This window comes from Octopus sinensis, linkage group LG17 (genome assembly GCF_006345805.1).
Source record: "Octopus sinensis linkage group LG17, ASM634580v1, whole genome shotgun sequence".
In the NCBI taxonomy this organism is placed as follows: domain Eukaryota; kingdom Metazoa; phylum Mollusca; class Cephalopoda; order Octopoda; family Octopodidae; genus Octopus; species Octopus sinensis.
The window spans coordinates 24211431-24228570 of NC_043013.1; the positions used below are offsets into that span (position 1 = coordinate 24211431).

Sequence of the window (17140 nt, forward strand, 5' to 3'; positions counted from 1 at the left end):
AGACTTAGATCTCTTTTATCTATTCTTCTTGATAGGAATGTCTATGTGATAAATTTCAAATCTTCATTATTTTATCATTAAATCCTTGAACCATAACATACTCTCCGGACGAATTCTAACTTGGATGAAACTTCAGACAAACCCAAATGAATCCAGATGTACAAAACATCTTTAGAAAAACAATATATTACAAAGGAGTCTTTATGAGATGTCCTTACTGCCTCCTTCAGTTTGCATTAACAAACAATGAGATATTATTAGAGAGTAGCATTTTGTCTAGTTGTTATGCGCTTGCTGCTGCCATCTCAAAAAATCATCTTACCATTCATCTCATAGGATGGACAGCAAATTTAATAAATATCGTTTTTACTTTTGAGAATTCTCTAATATTAAACACACTATTATTTATTAAGAAAAAAATATTTTGAGCAGTTTTTAAAGTTATGTTCAGACTATGAAGGAGAGTTACAGTCACTTTGTATTACTGCAAAACTTTAATCCAATTGGTATCGAATATTTGCAGCATAATAACAAACTAGGGAAAGCAAGAAGACATTGAAATTGTCTTTTTCCAAATAGATAATGTCATACTGTTATACATTGTATCTTTTAGCATTTTCTCTATAGCTGTGTGAGCATATGCATGACCATGTCTATAAAATCCTGAACAACCTACCAAAAGGTCATTGGTTCATGTACTTCAACTAACATGACATCGTGACTGTAGCCAAAGTACTTTACTCTTTTGGGTCAACTCCATGTAATTTTAATTAGGTACACTACATGCAAGAGAATTTATTGTTGTAAGAGGTGGGAGCAATGCATACTTGATGTATATATACTACATTTGTTTCAGCAGGAAAAACATCCTGTCCAGTGTTAGCTAATCCTACACTACTTGAATAATAAATTGATTTTTCTTAGTTTTTGAAGAGGCAGTAATCAGTAGCAAATTTTTTTCCACTTCATGTGATGACAGTCAGATACCCACACTGCTGCTAATTGAGTTACACTTTAGATTGATGCCTGGAAAATAATGCTGTTTCTCTTTGCAGGCATCAGTCTTCAAGTCAAATTCAGTCAAAAACAACTTCAGCAAACTTGATTTTCCTGTTTGCCATTTCCATAATTGTATTATTTTCATTACTGTTGCTGCTGCTGTCAGATTCTCATTGCTACTGTTGATGCTGCAGAGTGCTATTGCTACTGCCTCTGCCATGTGATAATAATAATAATAATAATAATAATAATAATAATAATAATAATAATAATAATAATAATAATAATAATAAATGCCCTGATGCAGTACCAGGCAGTGGCTCTCATGGCTTCTGATCTTAACATGCCCTGATGCAGTACCAGGCAGTGGCTCTCATGGCTTCTGATCTTAACTGATTGGAAGTGTTATCATGTACATTGTTTTGTCTTGGTATAAAAGATGGGCTACAGCAAATATTCTGCTCAATACCACAGATTTGCTTGTCAGTTGTTTGACCTTAACCAGTTGAGCATGTCCCTTAGTGGCTGACGATATGTGCATCTCTGATCATGAGCAGAAGTAGTGGGGGAGCATCATAGCCATGTGTTGAGAGGGATTCTTTGGGGTTTGAATAATTCACCTCTGGAAACATGGGTGGTTCTTTCAACATCCTTAAACAACCCTTATTCAGGGACCTTTTGAGTGGGATGGGCTACTCAACCTGAAGAAAATTCTAACTGGGCCCCACCTGCAAGGTCATGTGCTGTTTATCTTGATATGAGATCACCATGTCGCGCACATATGGTTGTGATGCATGTGCCTGGTGTACCTTTATCAGACGGGTAGTCATGATGGGTATATTGGGCTTCGTATATTTTACCCCAGTGTCACTTTGATGGCATGCACTGCTCTCTCACTCAATAATAATAATAATAATGATAGGAAATCAGAGTAGAGCTGTTGCAAAATGTTTGCCTCCTTAGCATGGCCAGAATCATCAGGAAAGTATTAGGTAGTTAAAAGAAAAAAAAAAAAAAAAAAACCTAACTAATAGCATTGTACTTCAACTAACACGACATTGTGACTGTAGCCAAAGTACTTTACTCTTTTGGGTCAACTCCATGTAATTTTAATTAGGTACACTACATGCAAGAGAATTCATTGTTGTAAGAGGTGGGAGCAATGCATACTTGATGTATATATACTACATTTGTTCCAGCAAGTAAAACATCCTGTCCAGCGTTAGCTAAACCCACACTACTTGAATAATAAATTGATTTTTCTTAGCTTTTAAAGAGGCAGTAATCGGTAGCAAATTTTTTTCCACTTCATGTGATGACAGTCAGATACCCACAGTAGCATTGTACTGTAGGTTGCAAACCCACCACTCATGCAAGACTCCAGGAGATCCAACAAAACCTAAGTTAAAACAACAACAACAACAACAACAACAACAACAATAATAATAATAATAATAATTGGTATAAAAGATGGGCTACAGCAAATATTCTGCTCAATACCACAGATTTGCTTGTCAGTTGTTTGACCTTAACCAGTTGAGCATGTCCCTTAGTGGCTGACGATATGTGCATCTCTGATCAAGAGCAGAAGTAGTGGGGGAGCATCATAGCCATGTGTTGAGAGGGATTCTTTGGGGTTTGAATAATTCACCTCTGGAAACATGGGTGGTTCTTTCAACATCCTTAAACAACCCTTATTCAGGGACCGTTTGAGCGGGATGGGCTACTCAACCTGAAGAAAATTCTAACTGGGCCCCCACCTGCAAGGTCATGTGCTGTTTATCTTGATATGAGATCACCATGTCGCGCACATATGGTTGTGATGCATGTGCCTGGTGTACCTTTATCAGACGGGTAGTCATGATGGGTATATTGGGCTTCGTATATTTTACCCCAGTGTCACTTTGATGGCATGCTCTGCTCGCTCACTCAATGATAATAATAATAATAATAATAATAATAATAATAGTAATAGTTGTAGTAGTAGTAGTTGTTGTGGTAGTATAGTAATAGTAGTGGTAGTCGTAGTTGAAGTAGTAAAGATTAGGTTATTTCATGTATTTTGTTGAATGTTTTAGTTCTGTTTAGTCTGTTTTTCTTTGTGTGCTTGTATTTACTAATGTGATCCTGAGTGTTAACTTGCATCTTGTCGAAAATGGTGACTTAGTCTTTCAACAGACATCAATGAAATAAGGACCTGACTAAAATAAGTCCTGGGAGTCAATCACATTGACAAAAATCTTTGAAAATGTGCTCCAGCATGGTCACAGTCCAATGACTGAAGCCAATAAAAAAGTATGTACACACGCACACACACACACACACACACACACATACACATGTATGCGTGTGTATGTATGTATGTATGTATGTATGTATGTATGTATGTATATATGTATATATGTGTGCATGCATATATATATATATATATATATATATATAATATATATATATATATATATATATATATATATATCAGGCATGTTTAGCAATTGAACCCACATCCTTATATTCACTGCAAAAAACTACTCAAGGATACAATTATGATTTGCCAAAAAAGTAGTTCCTACTATAAATGGCAAACTCTGAAATAGTTCAAAGCCTATTGTGCTTGGACTAGGTATAATATACTTGCTACATATTTATATGTGTGTGTGTGTACACAAATACATACATATGTACATACATACACACACACACATATATACATACATATATATATATATATATATATATATATATATATATTATATATATATATATATATATATATATATATATATATATATATACATATATATATGTATATAAAAATACAAATATACATATATATATATATATATATATATATGTATATACACACACACACAAACATATATATATACACACACACCTATATACATATACATGTTCATACACACACATATATTATATCTGAGACATTCCAGTCATTACTTCTCTTGCCCAATGTCTTCAGATAGTGACGCAGTCTGTGATGAATACAAAACAAAATAATAATGACAATGATGATGATGAAGATCATAATGATAATAGTAATAATAATAATAACAACAACAATAACAACGACAATCCTAGAACCCATCCCACAGCACCAAAATCTCACATGAGACCATCTATCCCATACCCCACCTCCCAGGAATATTTTACTCTGCATCTGCCCCCTCATTTAACATAACCCAGACTCTATAAAATCACATAGAAAGCAGAATCACCACCCAACAGCAAAACAACTCAGGTTGTATGGCTCCAACATATGAAACCCTAGAAGTAAACCTCCAAAAGCAAAAAAACCAACTTGTGACAAGGTAAAACAAATCTAGCCAGGAAACACAATGCTGTCAATACACCTCAAGAATATGGAAGTGCACCTGAAAGTGCCGACACCTAATTCTATTGAAAATATCATGATCATCATAAAAACAATAATAATTTATTTGATTTTTTATAAATAAATGATTCGTGGGGAGGGGTCTTATGATAGGCTTGAAGTTTAGTATGAAACTTGCCAGTTTTCTAACTCTTCAGATCAAATCTATGTGGCCCCCACCCCACCACATAGCAAATATAACACTGCTGAAATAATTCACTCCAATATTCATCAATTTGTATCTTTATTCAGGTCAGTATTTTTGTCATTTGTCATTAGAACATTTGCCATTTCAGAATGTTAATGTTTTCATTAATCAATCAATGTATTATAAAACAGGTATTTGTAAGAAAAAAAAAAAATCAAAAAAATAACAAAAGAAAACAAAACATGTTCCTTTCTTCCCAACAGAATTATTTATCCAAAGCAGGTGAATGAAATATTCTATAAAACAATAAAATAAAAAAATTAACACTCCCTGCTGTAAATAAATCTATTTCAGAGAAATTACAAACTATGAACAATTGACTTTCCAATTTTCTTCTCAATTTTCTTCTTGGTTTTCATAGGAAAACAAAATCTATCACAATATATGTTGAAGCCAAGTTTTATATTATGTAGAATGATTTTGTAATTATATTCAGAGAGATAAAATGTATTATATCAGTCAGAATGATTGAGTCACGCACACACACACGCACACACGCGCACATGCGCACACACACACACACACATACACACACGCACACACGCGCACATGCGCACACACACACACACACACACGCACACAAATGCACACACAAACACACACACACACATTACATGTGCACACAACACACATACATATAACACATATAAATGAGTTGCTGTCAGAAAGAACTACAAAATCTCTAAAAATAGTATATCAGTATCCCTGTTAATATATTTCTTGTAGAACTTACAATCAACCACTATCTCCTTTGAAACAGTTTTCTTGGGAACATCAAAAAGCACCGTGGAAGTCCTCTTCCTGAAAGCCATCCAATACCCCTGGCAGTTTGATTTGAATTTCATCTGGTATCTTGAAGTGGCCTTCAGCTTTGATTCCATTTCGGAAAGAAAAACCCTGCCAAGTTATAAGGGAATAGGTGAGTACAGCAGACAAGCTTTATATGGTGAATGTTTGGGCTGTCTGTTAGAATCTCTTGACAGACTCGAGAAGTAATTCCAGTTATGTGAGAGAGTTGAGGAATTATCTTATGATGGTCCTCATTGATGAGTTCACAATCCTTTTTCACATTTTCTGGTACTTTGCCAGGGACTGGTCACCTTCAATGCTCATCATTTTGAACTGTGACTTGGCTGGCTTTGAACCCAACAGCCTGACCCCAACCAAAAAACATTTGCTAAAAGCCAGACAAAGCACTAGCAGATTTGCTGAGCTTCATGAAAAGTTTGATTTAGGCACGTAGTTCCATTTTATGAGTCAATGTAGAGATTGCAGAACCGTTCTAACTCTACATTGCAAAACGTCACATACAAATGGAAGAGAAACAGAGAGGATAAAGCCTATTTACAGACTGACAACTCAGTTGGCCAACTACTTGTGTTCGTCAGCTGTGAATGCACTTCTATTGACCTGTACAACCACAGAACATGTAGTCCAGAAACTTCTGATGACATCTAGTGATGTATATATATATATATATATGGAAGCACTCCATCGGTTATGATAACAAGGGTCCCAGCTGATATGATCAACAGAACAGCTTGCTCATTAGATAAACGTACAAGTGGCTGAGCACTCCATAGACACGCGTACCTCTTTTTACATATTTTTCAGGGAGATTCAACATGATACAGAGAAAGAGTATGATAAGGCTGGCCCCTTGAAATAAAGGTACAACTCATTTTTGCCAGATAAGCGGACTGGAGCAACGTGAAATGAAATGTCTTGCTCAAGGACACAATGCACCGCCGAGAAACAGGCTCACAAGCTGAATATGCTAACCACTAAGCCATGCGCCTTCACATACACACAAACACATAAACACACACACACACAGACACACATATATATATATATATATATAGGTGTAGGAGTGGCTGTGTGGTAACTAGCTTGCTTACCAGCCATATGGTTCCGGGTTCAGTCCCACTGCATGGCACCTTGGGCAAGTGTCTGCTACTATAGCCTCAGGTTGACCAAAGCCTTGTGAGTGGATTTGGTAGACAGACACTGAAAGAAGCTCGTTGTGTATATGTATATATGTATATATATATACATATATATATGTGTTTGTGTGTTTGTGTGTCTGTGTTTGTCCCCCCAACATTGCTTGACAAACGATACTGGTGTGTTTGCGTCCCCGTAACTTAGCAGTTCGGTAAAGAAACCGATAGAATAAGTACTAGGCTTACAAAGAATAAGTCCTGGGGGTTGATTTGCTCGACTAAAGGCGCTGCTCCAGCATGGCCACAGTCAAATGACTGAAACAAGTAAAAGAGTAAAAGAGTATATATATATATATATATATATAATATATAATATATATATATACATAATATATATATATATATATATTTATACATATACATCATCATCATCATCATCATCATCGTTTAACGTCCGTTTTCCTCGCTAGCACGGGTTGGACGATATATATATATATATATATAATTATATATAATATATATATATATATATATATATATTATATATATATATATATATATAATTATATATATATATATATTATATATAATATATATATATATATATATATATATTTATATATCATCATCATCGTTTAACGTCTGCTTTCCATGCTGGCATGAGTTGGACAGTGTGACTGAGGACTGGTGAGCCAGATGGCTACATCTGGATCCAATTTGATCTGGCAGAGTTTCTATAGCTGAATTCCCTTAATAACGCCAACCACTCCGAGAGTGTAGTGGGTGCTTCTACATGCTTCCAGCACGAGGGCCGGTCAGGCGGTACTGGCAATGGCCATGCTCAATTAGTGCTTTTACGTGCCACCTGCACAGGAGCCAGTCTAGTGGCACTGGCAATGACCTCACTCGAATGTTGTTTTTCGCATGCCACCAGCCAAGTGCCAGTAAGACGATGCTGGTAACGATCATGCTCAAATGGTGCATTTTACGTGCCTACGGTATGGGAGCCAGTCAGCAGTCCTGGCAACAATCATGCTCAATGGTGCATTTTACGTGCCTACGGTATGGGAGCCAGTCAGCAGTCCTGGCAACAATCATGCTCAGATGGTGCTTTTAGTGCTCCTCTGGCAGGGCTGCCAGTCATGTAGGGCTGTCATTGAATTTGTTTGCGACTTCGATTTCACCTGCCTCTACAGGTTTTCGCAAGCAGAGTTTAGTGTCCAATAAAGGAAAGGTATGCATAGGTGGGCTGGTTACACCACTGGCATAGGCCACGGGTTACGGTCTCACTTGGCTTGCCGGGTCTTTTCAAGCACAATATATACATATATATATATATATATATATATATATATATTATATATAATATACTGCAAATGAAATTATATGGACAAAACTAGAATACTCAGTTTGGTTACAGAATTAAATATCCACCTCCTCCACACCATTCCGACCACCACCACCTCCACCACTATCGACATCATCATCATCATCATCATCAATATCCCTTTTTCCATGCTGGCATGGGTTGGATGATTTGACAAGAACAGACAAGCCAGGGGGCTGCGCCAGGTCCATGTCTGCTTGGCATGGTCTCTAGAAGCAACAACTGTGCTTCTACAGCTAAACAGGCATAGCTTATATTATTAGCAAAATTTGAATCCCAATGAAGGACAATCATGCAACATCAGTGTAAGGTATAATAAACATAACTAAGCTAATGGGCTAGCATGGAAAAGAAGTGAACATTAAAACGATGATGATGATGATGATATATATATAGGCGCAGGAGTGGCTGTGTGGTAAGTAGCTTGCTAACCAACCACATGGTTCCGGGCTCAGTCCCACTGCGTGGCACCTTGGGCAAGTGTCTTCTACTGTAGCCTTGGGCCGACCAAAGCCTTGTGAGTGGATTTGGTAGACGGAAACTGAAAGAAGCCCGTCGTATATATGTATATATATATATATATATATATATGTGTGTGTGTGTGTGTGAGTTTGTGTGTCTGTGTTTGTCCCTCCAACATCGTTTGACAACCGATGCTGGTGTGTTTACGTTCCCGTAACTTAGCGGTTCAGCAAAAGAGACCGATAGAATAAGTACTAGGCTTACAAAGAATAAGTCCTGGGGTCGATTTGCTCGACTAAAGGTGGTGCTCCAGCATGGCTGCAGTCAAATGACTGAAACAAGTAAAAGAGTAAAAGTGTATATATATATATCAATATATATATATATGATTGATTGATTGATTCCAGTTCCAGCCCATGAGCTGTGGCCATGCTGGGGCACCGCCATATATATATATATATATATATATAAATTAGAAAAAAAACACCTTTTATCAATTCAAAATGAACAATTAAATTACACCATCTAGAAAATTACATATAATAGAAAAGTTAAAATTAAAATAACAATAAAATGTAAAGATTAAGTAAATTGCAAAATTAACAATAAAAACGTAAATAATAGGTAATTTTTATTATTATTTTTGCAATTTACTAAATCTTTACATTTTATTGTTATTTTAATTTTAACTTTTCTATTATATGTAATTTTCTAGATGGTGTAATTTAATTGTTCATTTTGAATTGATAAAAGGTGGGGTTTTTTCTAATTTTATATATATATATACATATCATATTGTGCGAAATTTGATTTAGTATTTCTAAATTGAATTTCTTCCTTGTAAGTTTGGATTTTATTCCCTGAAATAATAATTATTATATATATATTTATACTAGAACAATAAAAAGAAGATTCTTGGTACAGTAATATAAATATTTGAAATAATGAGTAGAAATGGCTTTTTGGGGAGATGATTTTTAACTTAATCTTAATAATAATGTTGTCAGTTTGCACACACATACACACGCACACACACGCATGCACACACACACACACACACCACACACACACACACACACACACACACATAATTAAGATTCAAATAAAAATTATACTCTGCAAAAAGCTGTCTATTGATTTTTCAAATATATGTATGTGGTTGTGTAGTAAGAAGATTGCTTCCCAACCACATGATTCCAGGTTCAACCCCACTGTGTGGCACTTTGGGCAACTGTCTTCTACTATAGCCTCATGCTGACCAAAGACTTGTGAATGGATTTGGTAAATGTAAATTGAAAGAAGCCTGTTGTATATATATACAGCCCTTCTTATCTTGTTTTTCCTTATCCTGTCTTTTACTGTTTATAATTTGTACTGTCGTTACTGTCCTGTTTTTGTTACCATTTTTTACCCCTCTGCGAAAACATCTCAGAATTTTAATTGACTTGCTTTTCGCAGGAAGGAAAGTTTCTTGTCGAAGATACGTCTCGCTTTCACCTTCGAAACGTAGAGTAGATGAAACCATAGCGACTGAAGAAGGGGTTTTTTCTTTGTGTTAATTGTCCTGTACTCTATTTTTTTGTTGTTTAAAAAAATGTCCAGTTCTTTGGGTTTGTGTCTATGTTTTCATTTCTCATTGTGTTCAACGTCTTTTTGGTGTCCTGTACTCATATATGCGTGTATATGTACATGTAGAGGTAGGTACGTACATATATGTTTATATAGATGTATATGTTTTATATATATCTTTACGTGTGTGTGTGTTTGTGTGTGTATATGTATGTTTGTATATGTATGTATTTGTGTGTCTGTGTTTTTTCCCCCCACCATTGCTTGACAACCGTTGATGGTGTGCTTACATTCCTGTAACTTAGCAGTTTGGCAAAAATGCCCAATAGAATAAGTCCTGGGGTGAATTTGTTTGACTAAAAGTGGTGCTCCAGCATGGCCATAGACAAATAAGTGAAACAAGTAAAAAAATATATATATGAATACATATGTGTGTGTGAGTGTGAATGTGTGTGTGTGTGTGTATGCATGTATATGTGTTTATGTGTATGTGTGCAGACTGACAACATTCTTTATGAAGTACTCAATACTGGAAGTAAAGTAACCATGCAACAAATAAACAATAAGTCTAAATAAATTCAGGAAAATTATTTTGCTGCAGTTTCTTCTTTTGAATTCAAAGAAATAAAACTGAATTAAATTGAAAAATGAATTGTTTGTTGAGATAATGTTGAACTGGGGTTGTATGGGAGAAAGTGTAAACAGAGTAAGAAAAGAGAGAGAGAGAGAGAGAGAGAGAGAGAGAGAGAGAGAGAGAGAGAGAGAGAGAGAGAGAGAGAGAGAGAGAGAGAAGAGAGAGAGGGAGAGAGGGAGGGAGAGAGAGAATGGTTCAAAATTGTTGAAAAGTAAGAAGTTAGAAGACAGATTAGAGAAGGAGTGAAATTAGAGGTTCATAATATACGAACAAAAGATAAACATGGGTTGAGTGGTAAAATTCTTTTAAAAGCGTATTTTAGTTAAGACTTTTAAAATTCATGAAGAGATCAAAAAATAATTACAAAAATAAAATATTTTTAAGAAATATTTTTAAGACCACAATTAGCTGAATATTGATTTTTTTGAATTGACAAGTCTAACAATAGCAACAGGAAGTTATAAACTTCACAACCTTTCTACATCACATTTGATAATTTTAATAAGTTTAAAATTCACTATACCAGTCATTCGTTCATCCCATCTTCTACATAACTGAAGGTCCAAAATCTCCCACTTTTCTCTCTCTCTCTGCAAAAAAAAAACAAATTCAAAATTATTTCTTGATGTAATACTAGTTCTTCAATTTAATTCAGTTCATTTCAATTTTTCAGAATTTAAAAGCAGAAACCATCATAGAAGAGTCTTCTTGGATTCGTTCAACATTATACGGTTTCTTAATTATTGATCTACAATATTATACGTGTATGAGCATATATGAATGTACATGTGTGTGGGTTTAAATACACATATATATAAATGTATGTGTATTTTTTCAATGTCTACAAATAACATGGAAAAAATAAATAGTTACCAGGGTAGCAAAAAAGGTAGAAATTCTAGGTTTTGGTGAAATGCTTTTGTATAACATAAATAAATAAATGGAGTTAAACACAGGTGTTATTCAAATCTTTGAAGATTTGAATAACACCTGCATTTAACTCCATTTATATATATATATATATATATATACATATATGTGTGTGTGTGTGGATATGTGTATGAGTATGTAATTGCACATATGTTTATGTGTGTATGGGCATGTATATATACATGTTTGTGTGTGTACGTATGTAGACGTTATGAACACAGGAAGTTTTTATGTATTGTGAGAATATGGTTGCATGTATTTTTCTTTTATATTTTTTCCCACCTATTAGAGTAACTTCCCTTTTATTCAATGTTTTTTTTTTATAGTGTCTGTTGTCATAATAGCCAATGAGAATTTATTGTAGCTCTTAGCTCCAGCATATGAAACACTGAGTCCTATTATGACAACTTACTGATGGTCCTAGACTATACATATATATACATATATATATGTATATATATATACCTATACATACATATACAGGTCGTCGTCAACCTACGACTGCAATTTGTTCTGACTGACTGGTCGTAGATTGATTTGGTTGTAACTTCGTCTATGGGCCAACATAGCTTTGTTTTATATTTTTACATTCTTAAGGTACATTCTCAGGTAACAGTCACACACAACATCCTATATTATACTATTATTCTGGTGACAGTCAAAAATTTTGAAGTCTTAAGCAGTCATCTTATAAACAATACAAGGTTGCCTCGATGTCTCAGCAACAGGAAAGTCATCCAACACAGTGGTGATTGATTACCAAACCTAGAGGAAGTGTTTGTTAGCTGACATCATCCGTAGATGGGTTAATTTCTAAGGAATTAAACCCATAAGATTTCAACTGAACAATTTATTATTGCTGCTGGGAGCTGGCATGCCAATTGTTGTAAAGTTGAGCGGTTGTAAGTTGACAACGACCTGTATATATATATATATATATATATATATATATATACTAGCAGCTAAGCCCGGTTTCACCCGGTCTGTTTGGATGATTTGGCTGTGATCGTTTTCGGTTAGGCATAATCTCTAACAGGGTTTCTCAACCTTATCATTTTGGGTCCCCTGTTTCGATTGGAGCCTCCAGCTGTATGAACATTTCCTGACCCCCCTCCCCTTGCCAGAAAAAAAAGCTTCAGGAGTTGTGAAGAATGAATTTGTACGTGGTCTGTTTCTGAGAGCTATTCTATTGGACCTCTGTCTAATCATTAAAACATTGGGCGATCTTTTGTTAAGGGAACACACGACTGTCACTTACAAACCATTTATAAACCACGTGCGTTTATTTACATTTTTGAAGATGATCGTTGGTTTCCATAAAAAAATTTTATTTTTTTAATATGGTGTTGGGGGGAAAGGGGGTCTTTTGAAGTCGGCATGAAAGCAAAAGAGACAGAGAGAGCACAATTGTATGAGTGAACTGGAAGAATTGATGTGCGTGTGTGTGTGTGTGTGTGTGTGAGTGTGTTTGATGGGGTGTGCGAGATGGAATGTGTGGTGTGATTGTGAATTGCTTTTGTTAGTGTGTGTGTGTGTGTGTGTGTGTGTGTGTGTGTGTGTGTGTGAGAGAGAGAGAGAGAGAGAGAGAGAGAGAGAGAGAGAGAGAAGAGATAACTGAAATTTTTTATTCACTTTTTGTAGTGAGTGAATGTGTGAGTGATTGACAGAGAAAAAGCGAGAGAGAGAGAGGTTATGTATGTCTGTATGAATGGCTTCAGTGGCACACACACACACACACAGTTCTTGGTAACTATGGGGGCTAGGAAACGAATACAAACTGCATTCCAATCTATGCACTCATCTCCACATGTGTACCATTTTTCACTCGAATCCACCCAGCCGTTTGGCTGTGAACCTTAAGACAAAAAAGAATACAACGATTGCCCATATCCAATTTATATTATAGAATATAAACTTAGATAAACGTAGATATGTTTTGACCAAAGATTGACCCAGGCCCTCTCTAACTCAATAGCACCACCTGATAAGATTTGATAAATCCTTTTAAAGTCAAGTAGGGAGTTTTTTATTTATATTAGATATTAGCAATGGCAGCAGTATTGACACCAAAGGCAATCTTTATACCCCACTTATCACAGAATTATTGTTAGAGTGCTGAGTACAGCAATATTCACCTAGAGAGGTCATTTTATAGAGATGCTTAATGCTTAAAAGCGCAAAACACACACATATATATTTTAGTTTCAGCCTGACTGTTGTGGCCATACTGGGGCACTGCTGTTTGCTTTGCTACACTTCCACTAAACCTCCTTTGATGTGTGACATTTGGTGAATGAGGGAGTTTGACATTGCTGCCCTCATTTGTACTTCTTGCTTTGAGGTAGGTTCATCTGGAACTCCTGACAGATGGTGATCTGGTTTTGTTTTGAAAATGCCTACATCCACACCATGCAAGTCTCTCAGTCTTTGTAGGAGGATATTGAAAGCTGTTGGCCCATAAAGGCCAAGCTGTTGCAGTATCTGGTTCTGTATCCTGATGGTAATGTTGAGATTTTTGGTACTATGCAGTAGTGACCCGTTTTGCTATTTGTGTAACTTACAATGCCAAAGTTAGATACAAGCTCTTCTAGGATCTTCCAGATGTATATTACTGCATATCTTTCCTGCCTTCATTCTAGGGAGTAGAATCTTAACTGTTTCAGTCTCTCCCAGTAGCTGACACATCGCATTAAGATGATCTTCTTTGTGTAGCTTCATTGAATTGCCTCAAGTTCCATCATTAATTTTATACTGTTTGGTGACCACAGTTGGGAACAGTAATGCAGATGGCTGAGAATGAAAGTCTTCCAGAGGATCATCATGGTTACCTGTTCTCTCGTTTTGAAAATTTGAACGATCCATCTGGTCGACTGTCTGCATTTTGTTGCCAACTTAGTAATACAACGCACCTGGCAAGATGCATCATTATTCATGTCGATGCTCAGGTCATTCACTGATTTTAATTCAGAGATTGCAATCTCTCCTGGGTCAGTGTATTCTGTTTGCTTTTCATTGAGCTTTGTGTGTTGTTAGCAAGGGCTTGGAATTTTCCAGCATTAAACTCTGCCCACTTGTATATTGTGTCCAAATCATGTTGCAGATGCACAATGTCTCCAGGGATCTGTATCCTCTAAGAAACTTTAGTATCATCTGCATTGCTAGCAAGGGTGACTACTTGAGCAGCTGAGGGCCTCTATGAATAGCAGCGGCCCCAAAACAGGGCCATGTAGAACACCACACATTATTTGTGTTTCCTTGGAGGTGGCCCTGTTGGCCACCACTACCTAATTTTTATCTTTCAGAAAGTCATGTATCCATTCTCCAAGTTTTCCAACCATGCCGAGATTATGCAGCTTGTGACATATACATGGTTGACTTTGTCAAAGACTTTTGCAAAGTCGATCTATATCATGTCCACATTTGAGGTGTTGAACAGCTGCTTTGGCACCCAGTCGAAATGCTGCAAGAGCTGTGTCAGACAGCTTCTACCTGGTCGTAAGCCATTCTGGGTGTCAGTCAGCAAGTCATTCTCTTCAAGGAATGCAATTAATTTTCTTTCAGACTATTCGTTCCCTAATTTTTCTGTGTGAAGTCAGAGAGATAGGCCTAAAGTTTTTAGCATCTGCTCTGCCTCCTCCTTTATGGATTGGGCATATTATACCTTCCTTCAGTTTGTCCGGGAGCTTACCATTTGCAAGGAATCTCTGAAAAAGTAGTTACAATAGTTTTGCAAAGACTCATTTGCATGACTTGAGAAGGATTGCTGGGAATCCATTGGGGCCAGCAGCTGAGTTTGCATCGACATCATCTATTACCAGTATTACATCCTTTTCTTCGATATTGATGTTATCAATTTTTCCTGTCTCCCTTTCTGCTTCTGTAGAGGTAACGAATTCTACAGGTTTGCTAACTTACATATACCATAACAGTGGGGTGTTCATTCAGTGTTTCACTCATCCTGTGAGGGAGCCATCTTTTTGAAGGAGTGACCCTACACTACAATGCAAGGTAGCAGTCGCCTTGACATACTTAAAGAAGACTTTAAGGTCTGATTTTATATCTTTTATGACCCAGGCTTCTCTGGCTGCTCTTTCCTTCTCATGCAAGCACTTCAGCTGCTTCTCAATCTCCAGCTGTACTGTTTCCAGGTGGGAATCCTCACTACTGTTCAGGTGGTTTGCAATCTTTGTACATTGTCTCATATGAACCCTTCTTTCCTCGGGAATTTTGTTTTTATGTGCAGTGGCCCTTCTCTCTGGGACAAAATTGTAGCATATGGCTTGTATTACGGACATGAAAGTTTTCTATTTCATTTCTATGTCAGGTGTAGAGAGACATTGGGACCAGTCCTGTATGGTAATCTCTTTCTCAATTGCTTTCCAGTCTGCTTTGTGGTAATTCACACTGGATAGATTTGGGGTGCTCCTCATAGGCTGCAAGTCTGTGGGTTCCTTTGGTCCATACATGGTGTTTCAAAGGTATTTTGAAATGCAAGATTATATATTTATATATGCTTTGTAGTTTAAATTGGATGTGAAATGAAACAATTGTAGGTGAAGATGTTAATTGATTAATAAATTAATTTGTATCCATTGGATCTCTCCAGTTTCAAGCTTAATAATAATATTTGATCATCATCATCACCATCACCAGTTAACATCCATTTTCCATGTTGGCATGGGTTGGATGGTTTGACTGAGGTCTGGAGAGTCAGCGGCTGCATCATGGCTTCAATCGGATCTGGTAATGTTTCTACAACTGGATGCCCTTCCTAACGCCAACCACTCTGAGAGTGTAGTGGGTGCTTTATACGTGCCACCAGCACAGGAGCCAACCAGGCAGCCTTGACATCGATCACATTCAGATACAGCTTTTTATGTGCCACCGGCACAGGAGCCAGTTCACTGAAAAAATATCTCTCCAAAATACAATATATTAAACCAATATATCTTGGCTAAAAATATTCCTATATGTCTAAATATTCTTATAGTGACTATATATATATACATATATATATACACACACACACACAGATGTAGCAACACTCCCCCACTAATATACATAGGCAAAAATTAGATATGCCCACACATATATTCACATATACATATACATACACATGCATGCATGTGTGTGTGTGTATGTATACATACATATATGCATATGCATGTATGTATGTATGTATGTATGTATGTATGTACACATAGATATACATATTAACAATATTTAAATGCTGAATTTTGTCTCCTATGTTATACAGTAATTTCTTGTTTAGTTGCATTGTTTAGCATTTGGGATTACAGTGCCATGTTTTCAGGCTGGTAGGCAAAATGTTCAATTAAGCAATCTTCACCGAAATTTTTGCACATGTTGGAGAAGCAAAAGGCAGGAGATTTCATCTTCTGTTTTTCCATTTACTGTGAAAATCTGGTGGAGACAACAACAGTGTATAATATTCCTGGTAACCATCATACAGATGTAACTATAATGACTAAACACTTTCAAACACATATATGCATGTGTATATATATAAATGTGAATGTAAATATGTAAACATATATACATGACATACTCATATGAATGTATATATATATATATATATATGTATATTCATATGAGT

The 17140-nt window shown here is 36.1% G+C and overlaps 1 protein-coding gene across 1 annotated transcript in view; it reads right to left on the reverse strand.

The window, feature by feature from the left end:
- Positions 1-11104: 11104 nt before the first annotated feature.
- Positions 11105-17140, reverse strand: part of LOC115220946 (peroxisomal membrane protein PMP34) — a 47365-nt gene continuing 41329 nt past the window's right edge. Inside the window, exon 9 of the mRNA XM_036510442.1 lies at positions 11105-11183. Within this exon, the coding sequence (XP_036366335.1) occupies positions 11120-11183 (64 nt within the window). The 3' untranslated portion in view covers positions 11105-11119. The remainder of the gene's footprint in view (positions 11184-17140) is intronic.